Here is a 14,383-nt window from a genome sequence, read left to right as displayed (position 1 = left end):
CACCACATATACACGGTGCCAAATCCCAGAAGACTGCTTTCTTCATAGTCACCGCCGTGAAAGCCTCAATTTTTACAAAAGTACTTTAGTCTCTCTGGGAAAACACCAAATCTTATAATTTTATTACATATATGATTATGGGGCAAACTTATAAAGGCTGTACTCATTTTTAAGACCCTCAAAGATATCGGGTCATAGCCACAGGAATCTTTAGTTTTAAAAGAGTACATGATTTTTTCAATTTCTTCAGTAGTGACTGGTTTATTACAAATTTTTGGAAATTTAAATTTTATTGCCTGTTCCATAAATGACAAGTAGTTCCTTTCAGGTAAACTACCAAGGCTATTTGTTACTGAGTTTGCCAAAGTATCCGCTAATGATAGGATATAGTGATCTAATCCATACAAAGTCAGAAAATCTGTATGAGATACATGGCTGGAAATAACAAGACAGTTCAGTCTCTTAAGTTGAGGAAATAAAAATACATTTGTGGATCATGATGAACTAATATTCATACTTGATATTAAAATCATTTAGTGGAAATACTGTTTTCTGTTAAGATTACCATCCTCTGAGATGTGACACTGTGTAGTGTGGTAGGGATTTACCAACCAGACTATATGGGGTCACAGTGCAAAGTCAGTAATCTTCATAGGTACCATCACGAGAACCTCACATCTCACTGTTCTCTGTTAATTCTTGTGGCATAATATTTGGAAAAAGTCTCACAAATGATTTCAGTGAAAAATAATCAAGAAAATGACATTCTAATACAGTAATTTTGATATATTCAATATTTAAAAAGTATTCCACATATCATCATAAATATATAAGAAGACCATTTACTAAATTTTGATCTGTTTGTCTCTGTGAAGCCATTCAGTTTATATAAACTCATACCCTATTGTCCCAACTTGTGTGGCACTTCTATTCTATTAAGTAATTAAAGCATTTTTTAAAGCCAAACTCTCTAAGCTAACAAAATGTGAGATTTTCATATGGAACCCTGATTAACTACATGTCCTTACAATTAAATATTTAATCAGGGTACCACATATTATGCCAGAAGATATTCACTTTGGTTATCAGAACAGTGGGGCCATTGATATGCACTATCACTGACACAGGAAATATTTCATAAATCAGCAAGTGGTTTCTGATGTAGGCATGAGGCTTAGTGCATCAGCCCCTGAACCTGACACCTCTTCAAGCCCAGACTCTGTGCAAATGATCTGCAACTGCTGTGAATCAGCATCTGTGCAAAAGATGGCTGGTGGACCATGTGTACATGGGGTGGGAAAATCCTTCACTTCAATGGCACTGCTCCGGTGCAGGGACCGACTGCGGAACTCAGGTGTTTCATTTGTTACATTGAGGAAAAAGGCACTACATTCTGCAGCATCCTCTTCATGCTGACCCATGTGTTGATGCATCAATGTCTCCATCAGCTGATAATCGTTTTCCTCAGCATCTCGCAAATGCTCCTTTTCCAGGAAAAGTGCCATCTCAGGGTTAGACATCTCTGATGTGTGTCGAGTTCGGCGAGGCAGGTTCTCACCAGGTCGCGGTGGTGACAGTAATCTGGGGGTATGTGGGGGACTGAGAAGACCACAAACTGTTTCTAGCTCATCTGTGATGCTTGTATATTCCGAATGCATGGCTAACAGCATTGCACGTGGATTTGTTCTGATACTGGGGGGTATCACAGTTATTCGAGGCTCTGCCCATGTCACACTGCGTTCCACCACAGCCACACGCGGAATCTCATTCTCATCCTGCAAATTGGGTCCAGTTGCATTCTCTGGTTCAGAATGTGTCTTACTGATCTGTCGCCGTGTTAGAGCAGGAGGGCGCTGCATTACACTGCCTTTCTCAGAATCCTCACCAATTTCAAGGCTGTGTTTTCTGTTACTGCTCGCACTGGATTCTCTCCTCTCCGATCGGTAATCTGAAGAGTTCCCTCTGAAAAGAATGCGTGATTGTGTATTATCTTCATTGTTTCCAATATCTGCAGTGCCTTCTAAATTGCTTCCTGAATGACTTTCAACTGGATCTGAGAGAGAATTTCGCGACATACTCATCTGCTTAGTAAGCTGATGTGGTATCCTCTTCCTTATGGTATGTGACAGGTCTGAAATTTCACCGTCTTCTTCTTTTTCTTCTTCTCCCTCCTGTTCTGCTTTCTCAAACATGGGGATGAATTTATCTGTGGTCTGCACATCATCATCTAGCCGCACATGGAAACTTTCACCAAGCAAAAATGAATCAGGTCTCACTTCTGTCAGGGAGCGTGTAGGCCTTCTTCGGTCCCGGCTGAGCATGGGCAGAAGGTGAACCTTTTCTGCATGATCAGATGTTTCTGACAAAGCCTTTTGATCATCAGACCTGTCACTAGACAGTCTTATTCTCTCGGTACCCAATCTGACATCTGGTAAGTCTGACATGGGCAAGGGATCCTGCACATGAGTTGCCATAAACCGATGGATAACTGCCAAGTGAGACAAAGTTTGATCGGTGAGGTCCTCTAGTTTTCTCATGCGGAACTCAACTCCTTGAAGAGCTGAATTAAGTTTGTTTTCTTTCTGATTAATATCTTCTATTTTCTGATACATGTTGTCTACCCTGTCAGCTGTGTTCCTGATACACTCATCATTTGACACATGTAACTTTGTTTCTTGCTCACGGAAGTAACCTTCCACACACTCTTCTTCAAAATCATATAGCCGTTCCAAGTCTTCATGGTCCAAAAATAGTTTCAAGGCATTGTCATACAATTCTCGGACGCCACGCACTTTACGGTGGCAATATTTGAGCAACAGAAACACATGGCACAGCACAATTAGTGGTGGAGGAAGTACAGGTTTCTCTTCATACTCCATGACAACTGTGAAACGCTGGAACATCCAAACTTCATGTGAAATGGCATTCACCTCATTGAAGATGTTGTTAAAGACTGCAATAAGCAAATTGATGAGAAGAATGTTGGCCACAAGAAGGTACACTGCCATTTCAACAGCAGTAATCCAGCGACCCATCTGACACTTTTCCAAACCAGGGTCATCACCACATGGTGGGTCAATGCTGTCTGCAAATACTTCACCATAAAGCATGAAGTATGGCTTGAAGAAGATGTCACGAACAAGAGACCAACTTGGCTCTTTGTCTGGGTTGAGGATTGCCTGGCGACACACCCCAAAACTCATCAATACCACAAGGAGAAGAACAACGAAATAGATCATGTCCTTGACCATTTTGCCCATCATTGTGACGAGTGGGCCAAGGTACTTATTCACCCCCAGAATTTTCAGAATACGAAGATACCAGTAGACAATATCAACACAGAAAATAAGGCGACCAACTTGCATTGAGGACAAGCGCAAACGCAGGCATAAGCCTATGAGGAAGAATATTATGGCAGCTGCATCACAAGGATTCCACATATTCCAAGCCCATACTGAAAGCTTGTGGCTGAAACAACAGAAAGGATGATGAGAACATGCATAGGATATTAAAACGGAGAGCACAAAAGTAAGAACACACGAGTGTCATACCTGACAGCAACTGGCTCTGATGATACAATCTCTCTCACTTTCTCAAAGGCCAATGTGCATATATAAGCAATAGTGTATAGCTCCTGCCATGAAGGTTTCATGTCCATCTTCACCAGCACCACATATGTAAAAGTCACCAAGAAGACAATATATGCAATCTGAAATGCAATGATTTATTTTCACATCCAGTATTTTCATTATGAATTTTGACTACATGTCATCTGATATTTCATAAAAAATACTCTGTGGCCTGTAGTCTGCAAGCGAACTATACCAACTGAGCAACTGCCGCTTGTTTGAGAAGTTAGTGCCAAATTTACCTGATAGAGGGTGTCACATGATCAGTGCAATGGATCCCCATGGCCATTAACCTCGGTTTTCTAGACCAGAGCCACTTTTTCCTTGAAACAGCTCCTCAATTATCCTCACGAGGCTGAGTGGACCCCATTTCGGACCCACTACTTCTCAGAAAATCTAGTAACCCTGGGAATCGAACCCTGGACCTCCGGAACCAATACATAACTAATCTTGGTAAGTTCAGCTCTAAATCATACAATCTTTGTCAAAATCAATCCACTAATAATAAATACTGTCTGAACTTGGTGAGTGTTCAAGCTGTTTTGAATGCATACTGAATTTGTGGTTTAAGCACATAACACAGATTAAGCAGGAAGTGTTCAGTAGAGGATCAATCACTTACTGAGTGCCCCCAAAACTTTGTTATTGGTGCAGTATAGAACTCATATAGTTTCTTTCTCAGTCTCAGGGGTCGATTGTTCTTCACTTCAAAATAATCCAATGGAAAATGAAAATGCTGGTTCATGTCATCACATTCAGTTACAACTTTTCCATTTTCCTGAACAACTGTGTTTCTCATAGCATAGTTCTCATGAGAAATCAAAGCCTGTAACAACAAAAGGACACAGTCACACTCTTAGAGCAAATTTTTTCCAATGCTAGAAGATAACCTGTCATTGCACATGATACAACAGTGAACAAATTTCTGACATTTTATTTTAAATGCAAGATATGAGATATCTACATTACTGGCACATGACTGTACAGTATGTTCCACACAACTATGCAACTCGCTGGCAGTGTTTAGTAAGCACAGTCATAATGTGCACATTAATCTGACAACTCTCTTTTCTTCAACACTGAGGGATATAAGAAAGCAAATACTCTCTCCTTTCTGTTGAAGGTTACAATTCAATTTATCTTCATTGATTTGACTTTAACCCCAAAAATGAATGAAAAATTCTCAGTTCAGTTTTGAGTACATAAGAAAGAAGTTCTCTGCCTGGAAATATTTAAAATATCATTTGATCATCAAGTTAACTTTGTCCTTCTTCCTTGAATGTTTAAAGCCTCTTTTGATGTTCACTAACTAAATAACTGCATTTATGGAACAGTAAACCAAATAAGTACAACAAATCAGCTCTGTATAGGAAAACGTGCAAAACAACTTGTATTGGGCAGACACAACAAAATACACAGAGTGTATCATATGTTACTGGTTCCACCATCTCCCGTGCAACATGTCTCACTTTAAAAGTTCTGCACATCACATAACTTTTAACATTTTGAAAGTTTTTCACTATATGTTTTGACCACTGTGGTCATCATCAGGTGTTTAAAATTATAGTTGAGGAAACTGCTGTGCTTCTGGCTTTGCTTATTAATTTTTTAATACATGATTCCCTCTATGCGCATGTGTATTCCACGTGAAGTATTGTTCCTCATGTTGCGTTATGCTATGTGACATGTTGCACATGATGTGGTGGAACTAGTAACATTTGATACTAAGTGATGTGCAGCAGGATGCTACAATATGATATTACACTGAATGCTTATGCAACATAACAAATATTTCACAAATCCCACTACTATGATGCCACATCAGATATTTAAAGGCAACCATATACATCTGAAAAGACAACAGAAGTGCTCAGTGAACAACACACACCCACTTTCATACCACAAATGAGACTCTTCAGTGATGGACAGCAAATTTGTACATCTCTCTAGCCAGCAGTATACATATATATTTTTCAAGCAGTAAACAATCTTCAAAGTAATTTCAATATAAAGTGTAATAATTTCATAATATAAGTGTACTGGAACTAACTGCCCTTAATGAATACTTACTACATCAGATGCTATAATCTTTAAAATGTTACTAGATTTTATTTGAAACATATGATTGGATCCAAGGTCGCCATACTAAAGATATCATTGAATACCATGGACTATTTTTCTGTAAGACTGTCGACTCAAGGTCGGGTGCACCCTCAAGGATATTTTGGTGATAAATGACACAAATTCCATCCCAAGTGCAAACAATATATATTATATGTCATTTATCGTGTAGAGTGCAACAGGATGCTTAAATATAATATATTTTGGTGAGTTATATAATTTGTTCTGTAATGGAGAATTAACAACGAACTACCACATGTGAACACTCTTGAGAGATTTATGCTATGGCCTAATTAGAAGATCTAGAACTTACTGAAAATATAAATTGTGAAATCCTAAATCATGGAGGGATGAAACTAATACCACTGACAATTTATAAAAGCCACCTGATCAGTCAAGTTTGTATTCAGAAAATAATTAACTAACTAATGAAATAACTCCATGGAGATGAGTCCTTCTTGAGAAACTGCCAGTAGGTCAGCCACTCCAGAATTTCCCAACATTTTATGGAACCCTAAGGATCATTACCATATTCACAAGAACCCTTCACTGGTCCCCATCCTGAGCCAGATCAATCCAGTCCAGTCTAAGATCCATTTTAATATTATCCTCCCACCTACATCTAGGTCTTCCTAACGATCTCTTTCCTTCTGGCTTTCCCACCAAAATCTTATATGCATTCCTCTTCTCCCCCATGAGTGCTACATTGCTCTGCCTACCTCACCCTCCTTGATTTCATCATTCTATTTATACTTGGAGAAGAGTACAAGTTATGAAGCTCCTCACTATGCAGTTTTCTCCAACCTCCCATCACTTCAATGCTCCACGGCCCAAATATTCTGCTGAGCACTCTGTTCTCAAACACCCCCAGTGTAAGTTCCTCCATTAATGTGACAGACCAAGTTTCACATCCAAAAAAGGGGGGGGGCAAAATTATGGTTTTGTATATTCTAATTTTTAACTTTTTAGACTACAGATGAGAAGATAAAAGTTTATGGACTGGATGGTTGCAAGCATTACCAGAATTAAATCTCCTCTTAATTTCCTCCTCAATCAAATTTTGAATTGTTATGGCTGTTTCCAAATATATTAACTGTGCTACACTATTAAATAATCTATTATCTGTTTTTATGCTATAATTTTACCCTGCATTCTGGGGATGAGACATCAATATATAATTAGTTTTCTCTGTATTTACTTATAGACCAAACTCCTTAGTGTCAATTAGAGTTTGTGTTTTTCTTTATTGTATCCATGTTATCTCCCAATAGATTTATAGCATCAGCATAGACCGAAAGCTGACATGTTCCATCTAATTTCAGTCCCACCTGGTTTTCCTGGACTTTCCCAATGGCATATTGTACAGCAAAGTTGAAAACAATGGGGATACAGCAGAGGCTAGATGACTTTGCGATCTGGTACAGTAGGCATCTCCTAGGAAGATTTCCATGCAAGAAATAGAGCGAAAATGTGTTTTTCTGGCTTGGTACTGGGTGTCTGTAAGATCTTTTCTGAAGCAACCAGAAGATTCATGTAATCAGCATAACCCACTCCATATATATGCCAGATAACAGGTGGTTTACTATATATATATATAAAACAAGAGACATGAAAGTGCAGTGCGCAGTCTGAAATGTATACAATATGTCCAAAAAGTATCCGACTTTATTTTTTCTGCTGTAAGTAATGGCCAATGGGGTGGGGAAACGGAGCATAGTGGTAGAAGGGACTTTCATGCGGGTGCATGATTTTTGCTGACTCGCAACACTGCCGAATGCGTCTGTGGCTGCCAGATAGCGAAGTGGTGTAACACGTGTTCATCGCTCAAGACGACAGAACGCTTGGGGCAGTGATACTGCATTAAGTTTTGTCAGAAACTTAGGGATACCCAAGCGGAAACAATTCACAAAATTCAGCAGGCTTTCGGCGATGATGCAATGGGGGTCACTAAAATTAAAGAGTGGTTCAACTGCTCTAAACATGGCCGTATGTTGGCGGACAGTGAGCAGCGTTCTGGGAGACCGTCAATGCTGATGTCATGGAAAAAGTGCAGACACTGATCATGGAGGACCGTCGTTTGGCCATCCGTGAAGTTGCTGATGAGGTTGGGATCAGCAGAGGTTCCACAAACACAATTTTAACTGAGGATTTGGGCATGTGAAGAGTGGCAGCAAACTTTGTGCCCAAGCTGCTTTCGCCAGAGCAGCAACATCTCCGCCTTGAGGTTGCGCAGGACATGCTGGAGTGCGCCAACAGGGATCCTGAGTTCCTGAAGACTGTGATCACTGGTGACGAGTTGTGGGGGTATGGATATGACATGGAAATCAAGGTCCAGGCGTCACAATGGAAGCATCCAACATCCCCGAGGTCCAAAAGAGCACGACAGGTTCAGAGCAATGTGAAAGTGATACTGACTGTTTTATTTATTACCGGGGTGTTGTGCATCATGAGTATGCACCACTAGGCCAGATTGTCAATAAGGATTATTACCAAGCAGTCCTCCACCATCTTTGTGATGCAGTTCGGCGCAAGAGACCGGAGCTGTGGGACGCACGCAACTGGCAGCTGCATCATGACAACGCCCCAGCTCATTCATCGCACCTGATCCAGGGTTTCCTGGCCAAGCACAGCATTCCGCAGGTTCGCCAGGCTCTCTACTCTCCTGACTTGGCTGCTTGTGATTTCTGGCTGTTCCCGAGATTGAAGACACCGCTAAAAGGCTGCCGTTTTGACAGCCACGAGGACATCGTATAGAACGCGATGGCACAGCTGCACACCATTCTAAAAGAAGCCTTTCAGAATTGCTTCCAGCGATGGAAGGACCGCTGAGCTAAGTGTGTGGAGTCACAAGGGGCCGACTTTGAAGGTGATTAGGTATTGTAGCCACCGAGATACAGAACTTTTTTCCTGCTGCAAGGTTGGATACTTTTTGGACAGAGTAGTAAGTGCAATACACTGAAAAATAAAGCTGTGTTACCTGCTTCTGTCAGAAATAAATCTTTCTGCAATACTGGACATCCATAACATTAACAAAACAGAAAAGCATGGAAAAACCCAAGCATCCAAGGGGCTTCACAATAATCAACTGGTGCAACAAGAATGATACCAAAATGTAAGAACTTAACAACATGAGGGGTTGGCTTCTGTGTTAGTTCAGTGTCTGCTTTCCTTTACACCATTTCCCTGTATGAAAACTTAGAACATACAAGAACACAACACACAGGTTAACTACCTTGATACCCTGCTGGCTTGTAGGGTTGCTCCTGATGCTAAACTTTCGTGGCTTCTTCTAAAAAAAATGTTTCATATATTCAATGCTTTGGTTATTTGAAAAGTTAACCTATTTACAAACAGCTGTTCTTAAATTTGGATTGAATTTCAGATAAGGTAAAGTTAAGCAAAGTTGTCCCTGTGTTTGATTAATTATGCATCACGCCATGAGAACATGAGAAGTGGGGGTACAGTTCAACCATTCCTGACCTTGGCACTTGATGGATGTGAGTGAAATGTCAAGGTATGTTACATAAATGAAAGTTGGATAAAATCCTTTCTCTTCTATCTTCATCGCCTACTTTACATGTGTACTACTAATATGCATCACCACAATGCAGTCTCTGCATCTGGTATGGCATGTCTTTCAGGTTATGGACATAACTGTTTGCTGGATGAACCAAAACATGTCCTGTGCTTCTCCTATGGAACATATAAGAGCTATAATTACATTGGCAGACATTCTAGCTTCACAGTAAACTGCTATATCAAGGTTGTGGAAAGAGGCTTCATGGATGAACCCTACTCACATCACTCTAAGCTCTTATGTTTCCCTCTCAATTGTACTTCCTCATATTCCCCTCCAGGTTTCTGTCATTCTGTTCATACTAATATTGGCACTGACAGCCTTATCCAGCAGCATGGAACTGGAAGGAATATAGCAATGGTTGTACCAGTATGGATCGACAGAAATATTAAATAAATTAAGAAATTAATATGAAGAAAGGAGGAAGCCTCCAGCAGTGTCATCGTAACTACCAGTGGGGCTCCTTTCTGTAGCCTCAGTATAGATCATTGTCTTTTTCAATCAAGGGCAATAATTTTCTCCAGAAACACCGCAATGTGCTGGCAGAACTGTATTCTCTATTTACTTAGTTGTACTGCACAGTGTGTGCTAATGGCACATAAAATTTTAATTTTGTTCACAAATTATGAAAATGTGGAAGATATGCTGGTTATTTTTGAAATGCTATGAACATTCAGCATGGAAGGGTATGACGATGGTGAGTAAAACGACCATGGAAAGACTGAAATATCATGGCAGCAATACTGACAAGTGCATGCAAGTTATTGAATTAAATCAGAAAATTTCAAATTACCAGGGATGCCAACAGGTGGAACAGTCATAATGTTCTGACACTTTTTCTCTGTTCCCAAAGATAAAGGAAATATTGGAAGTATGGCATTTTGATGACACTGATGACATCAGGAGTAATGCAACAGCAGCTCTGAAGGCCGTTCCACAAAACCAGTTCCGCAATGAGTCTGCGAACTTTATTGTCAGACCATGCATAACTGTTAATTTTATGGACTTATGAGATCTATGTATACTTAGCTTCATACCAGAAAGGTCTGTTTTATTTTCTCTTACAATGTTGTAAATTTTAATGTAGTTATTTGTTTCTTTTGATCCTTCTGACTTCTCAATTTCTGATGTACCCAGGATTCTTATGTTTTATTTTTTTGCTAAAATATCATCCAGTTGATTTCTTTATGATATTTATATGGTACGCTCCAAGTGACAAAGTGTCATATATATTTTTTTCCCATATATTTATTATATTTTGGGTCATTTTCATAATTTTTAATCTGGTCCTCTTTATGTGATATCTTGAAGGCAATTACAATCTTTGCTCATCAACCAAAGTGCCATAGTCCAATGTTGGGGTTACTACCCTTAAGCCTCTTGACAGGTTGCGTATGCTATCATTTACACCAGTAGTGATGTAACAGTTTATTCCACTGTAACTCAGCGCGAAAATTGGGTATGTCAAAGGAATGCAATGTTGATGACTAAGGTGGAGAAATGAGATGCACCATACCCTCTAATGTAGCAAGGGTAAGAGTTTATTATTTTGCCTTCCATACACACAATCCACATACAGATATACAGTCATTAAAAGTTTCAACATGTTTCAGCTTTTTGGCCATTGTCAGGTACTGCAAACTTTTCATGTGTTGTAAATTTTTAATGTATACTATATCTAGTATATATTGATTGTGATTCATTCTAGCATCCTGTGGTGTTTTATATATATATAACTCTTACAGTACCATCAACACAACTATCCAGTATTAAGTGTTTGTTCTTTCCCATTACATGTTTTAGCTCTATTCCTAGGTCATCTTCATGTTACATACATGCTTCGACGTCATTCACCATAACTGTGAAGCCAAACATTCTAATAGAACATGGGTCCTTTGTTCATAAGCATTATCCAACTGGACATCTGTCATAAGGTTAAACAGTGAAATACGTAAGTATAAGTGTGAGAATACGCAAGCAATAAGGGAGCCATGACAGCAAGGTCAGCACAGCAAGTAGGTTATGGGATGAACAACCAAGGAACTAAGGTTCAATTCCTGCCAGAGAAAAGGCATTTCTTCTTCTCCACATGTCCAAACCAGTATAAGAATCCATGCAGCCTCTTGCCCAATGTGTACCAAGGGCATATTCCTTTGCGTAAATTGGCCAGAGCACGAATCTGCCGCTCATCTAAAGATGGTGCCAAGGTCAAGAGTGAGAGGAGATATAAATCCATTCCTCTCAAGACTTAGTTAAAACCAAATTTTGCGCCAAATTAATGCTTCTAAATCTGACTCAGCCACAGAGACACTAACCTAGCCACTGTGAGCATCCATTACTGTATATTTTGAAATTCAACTTTAGTTCACATTAAGAAATATTCATCTCCTGGCCCTGGGTTTTTAATCTTCATTCAATGGGATACGACAATGCATTTTTGTTGCTTTTTTTATCTTAAAATTGCACTATTTTTGGAAAATGGTGAGAAAGTAACATAGGGCAAAAGGGTTAAATAACAGCAGCAATAAAACACTACCTTGTTGAGTTACATCATCCCAACATTTCACTGGCATTCCACACAGAATGACATTTTTCTTCCATTTTCTTTACTTTTGCTTCTTGTTGGATATATTTACTGAATTAATTTTTATGGTGACTCAACAATTTTTATATCTTTCAAGAAGTCTCTTGTGACGACATCAGTTTATTGGTACAATAATGCAGTTGGTAGCCCCACTAATGAAATTAATTTAAAATTTGTTATATAAATAAAGACAAAAATAATGTGAGTACAAGCTAATACTGATTACATTACTAAAGAGTTAGGCTATATCATGTTAAATAAGTTCATATTTTCTGGAAACACAGAAGAACCAGATGAAACCCATAAACATGCCTGACATATTTGTTAACAGTTCTTCTAGCATGTTTCAAGACTATTTATGATTTCACTAGTAGCAATAAACTGCTTTGTTCACATGGTCAGGCAGGACCATGAAAGTGTTTGACACTGGCAGTAGTTCCTATTCTCTCTACATTCTGACTGTAAGCTTACCTCAGCATCTGGCTCCAAGTTACAATTAGTGTCCGTGGGTTGTCCCTCTATGCTCTCATTTTCTTCTTCAAGACCAATCAGATGTTCTTCTTCAGTCTGGGGCATGAGCTGCAATTCTTCCTTTGACTTAAATTCCAGCTTTGCAATGTAGAATGGACACAGCAGTCCCAGGATCACCTAAAGCATCCACATTTTCTTCAAGCTAGTATGAATGCATGTTACATTAGACTGATGGGGTGGGCATTAAAAGATCTTGCACTGGCAGCTTTCTTCAATTTATTGTGTATTCATAAATGCTACATGCTCATTCCTTCTACTCTTTAGATGAATACTTCAATGTAAATAGAGAATGATGTAAAATTAAGTTATATTAATTTTTAAGCTAAAATTGCCTGTACTTATGTATGTAACCTTTTTACTTGTTCTGTATCCAAAGGTACTAACCTACTTAGGATTTATAGAATGTAAATAAATTCAATTCAATTCAATTCAATTCAATGATCATGGTTTTACAGCAACAACCAGGTGCTGCTGCCATTGTTTATTTGGACAAATAATTTCTGACCAAGCAAACTGGCCAAAGCAGTAATGCCTCAAACTTTTATTCAGGAGGTGACTGGTTTGAATCTCGGCCCAGATACTCAATGTTCCAAATCAGATATTTTTGTGGTTCTCATCAGTTCCTCCAGAGAGATGCCAGGAGAGAGCAGAAATTAGTTCATGCCATTTTATGCTCAGATAGTTTCCAATTCATTATTCAACGATCACTGTACCATTCAATACTTTAAAGACTTGTGTGCTGGGACTTACACTGTAGTCACCACCACGTTGCATAATATTTTCTTTGATCTCTGGGGTCTTCTGCATGTGGTAGCTAACAGCAGCTTGAATTACAGCACTCCTATGGAAATTTAGGTTAGTGACACCTAATCCTGAATGTAATGACAGTGCAACTGTAAGGAAAGGCTGAGGTATGGTAAAACTATTGCTTATTTCCTACTACTTCTAAAGGAACGTAACTAATTGCAAATATAATGAATGTAATGTACATAATTAGTAAAACCAATCAGTTGTTGGTGAGATCACTGCCAGGATGCCTTCCATCCTTATTCATGTTTTGCGTTCAACTCAACTGCACTAACCAGAAGTCAGGAGTACATTGTGATCATCTTTCTGGAGATGACTTCAGGTAACTTCAGCATATAAATTGATTTAATTATGGACACATGTGGCTGAAAAATCCTGACTATATGAACTAGCTGCTGGTGGTAAAGATGCAGGCCAAGATACCATGCCTGTCTGTTGGCATCACTGCATCAGCATAAAGTGCTCTGTAGACAAATGTCACCAAGTGATAGCTCACTTTATCTTGGAAATGATTTTTCCAATACAACTATGTTATTTCATTACAGCTATTCCAAAATTTGAAACTAGAAGTTTCCTCGCTTCCTCAAATGCATAAAATAATCTAAAACCATGGGTATTGCCTAAAAAAGTTACATAGTAACATGGTGATTAATTTGGTTGATCAAACAAATAAAATGTACAAACAAATACATAAAAAGGAGAAATTATCCTGAACCACATGACAGCTGGACTTGGCATTCTAAAATTGAGCAAACATATCTATACTTCTGTGAACTGCTATGAGTAGTGCTATCAGCTTTTGACAACTTGCTATGTCACTGCACCATCACCCTGTGCTACTTCACTGCATTGCGCCTGCTCACTGCGTCTTTAGATCTGTAATGAGAATCTTGTACTGTTCCACTTAACATCCCTTATTTATCGTCCATCAATACTGCAACACTCTTCCATTCACCATTCAATTTTTAGTTTAACATTATACACCTTGACACTATATGTTTTGGCCCCAAACAGCCATCTTCAGGTGTCTTGATATGTTACAATCATTTTATTAAATTGTGTTAAAACTGCTACACTGTCTTAGTTTGTGTTAAAATCACACGCTGTAGTCCTCTTTTTAAGGTAAAACCAGAT

The 14,383-nt window shown here is 38.9% G+C and overlaps 1 protein-coding gene across 2 annotated transcripts in view; it reads right to left on the bottom strand.

Moving 5' to 3' along the window:
• Positions 1 to 14,383, bottom strand: part of LOC111866094 (transient receptor potential cation channel trpm) — an 89,036-nt gene continuing 74,653 nt past the window's right edge. Inside the window, exons 16-20 of one of the 2 annotated variants that reach the window (XM_023854677.2) lie at positions 12,383 to 12,559; positions 8,983 to 9,039; positions 4,252 to 4,455; positions 3,552 to 3,709; positions 1 to 3,468 (exon numbers count right to left, since the gene is read on the bottom strand). In XM_023854677.2, coding sequence (XP_023710445.1) covers positions 1,143 to 3,468; positions 3,552 to 3,709; positions 4,252 to 4,455; positions 8,983 to 9,039; positions 12,383 to 12,559 — 2,922 coding nt within the window. In that variant the 3' untranslated portion in view covers positions 1 to 1,142. The remainder of the gene's footprint in view (positions 3,469 to 3,551; positions 3,710 to 4,251; positions 4,456 to 8,982; positions 9,040 to 12,382; positions 12,560 to 14,383) is intronic. The other variant, XM_033752109.1, reaches the window with a different exon arrangement.

The sequence above is a fragment of the Cryptotermes secundus genome, unplaced genomic scaffold, assembly GCF_002891405.2.
Source record: "Cryptotermes secundus unplaced genomic scaffold, Csec_1.0 scaffold318, whole genome shotgun sequence".
Lineage (NCBI taxonomy): Eukaryota > Metazoa > Arthropoda > Insecta > Blattodea > Kalotermitidae > Cryptotermes > Cryptotermes secundus.
The sequence above is the reverse complement of the archived record's forward strand: the minus strand, read 5'-3'. Positions and strand labels throughout refer to the sequence as shown.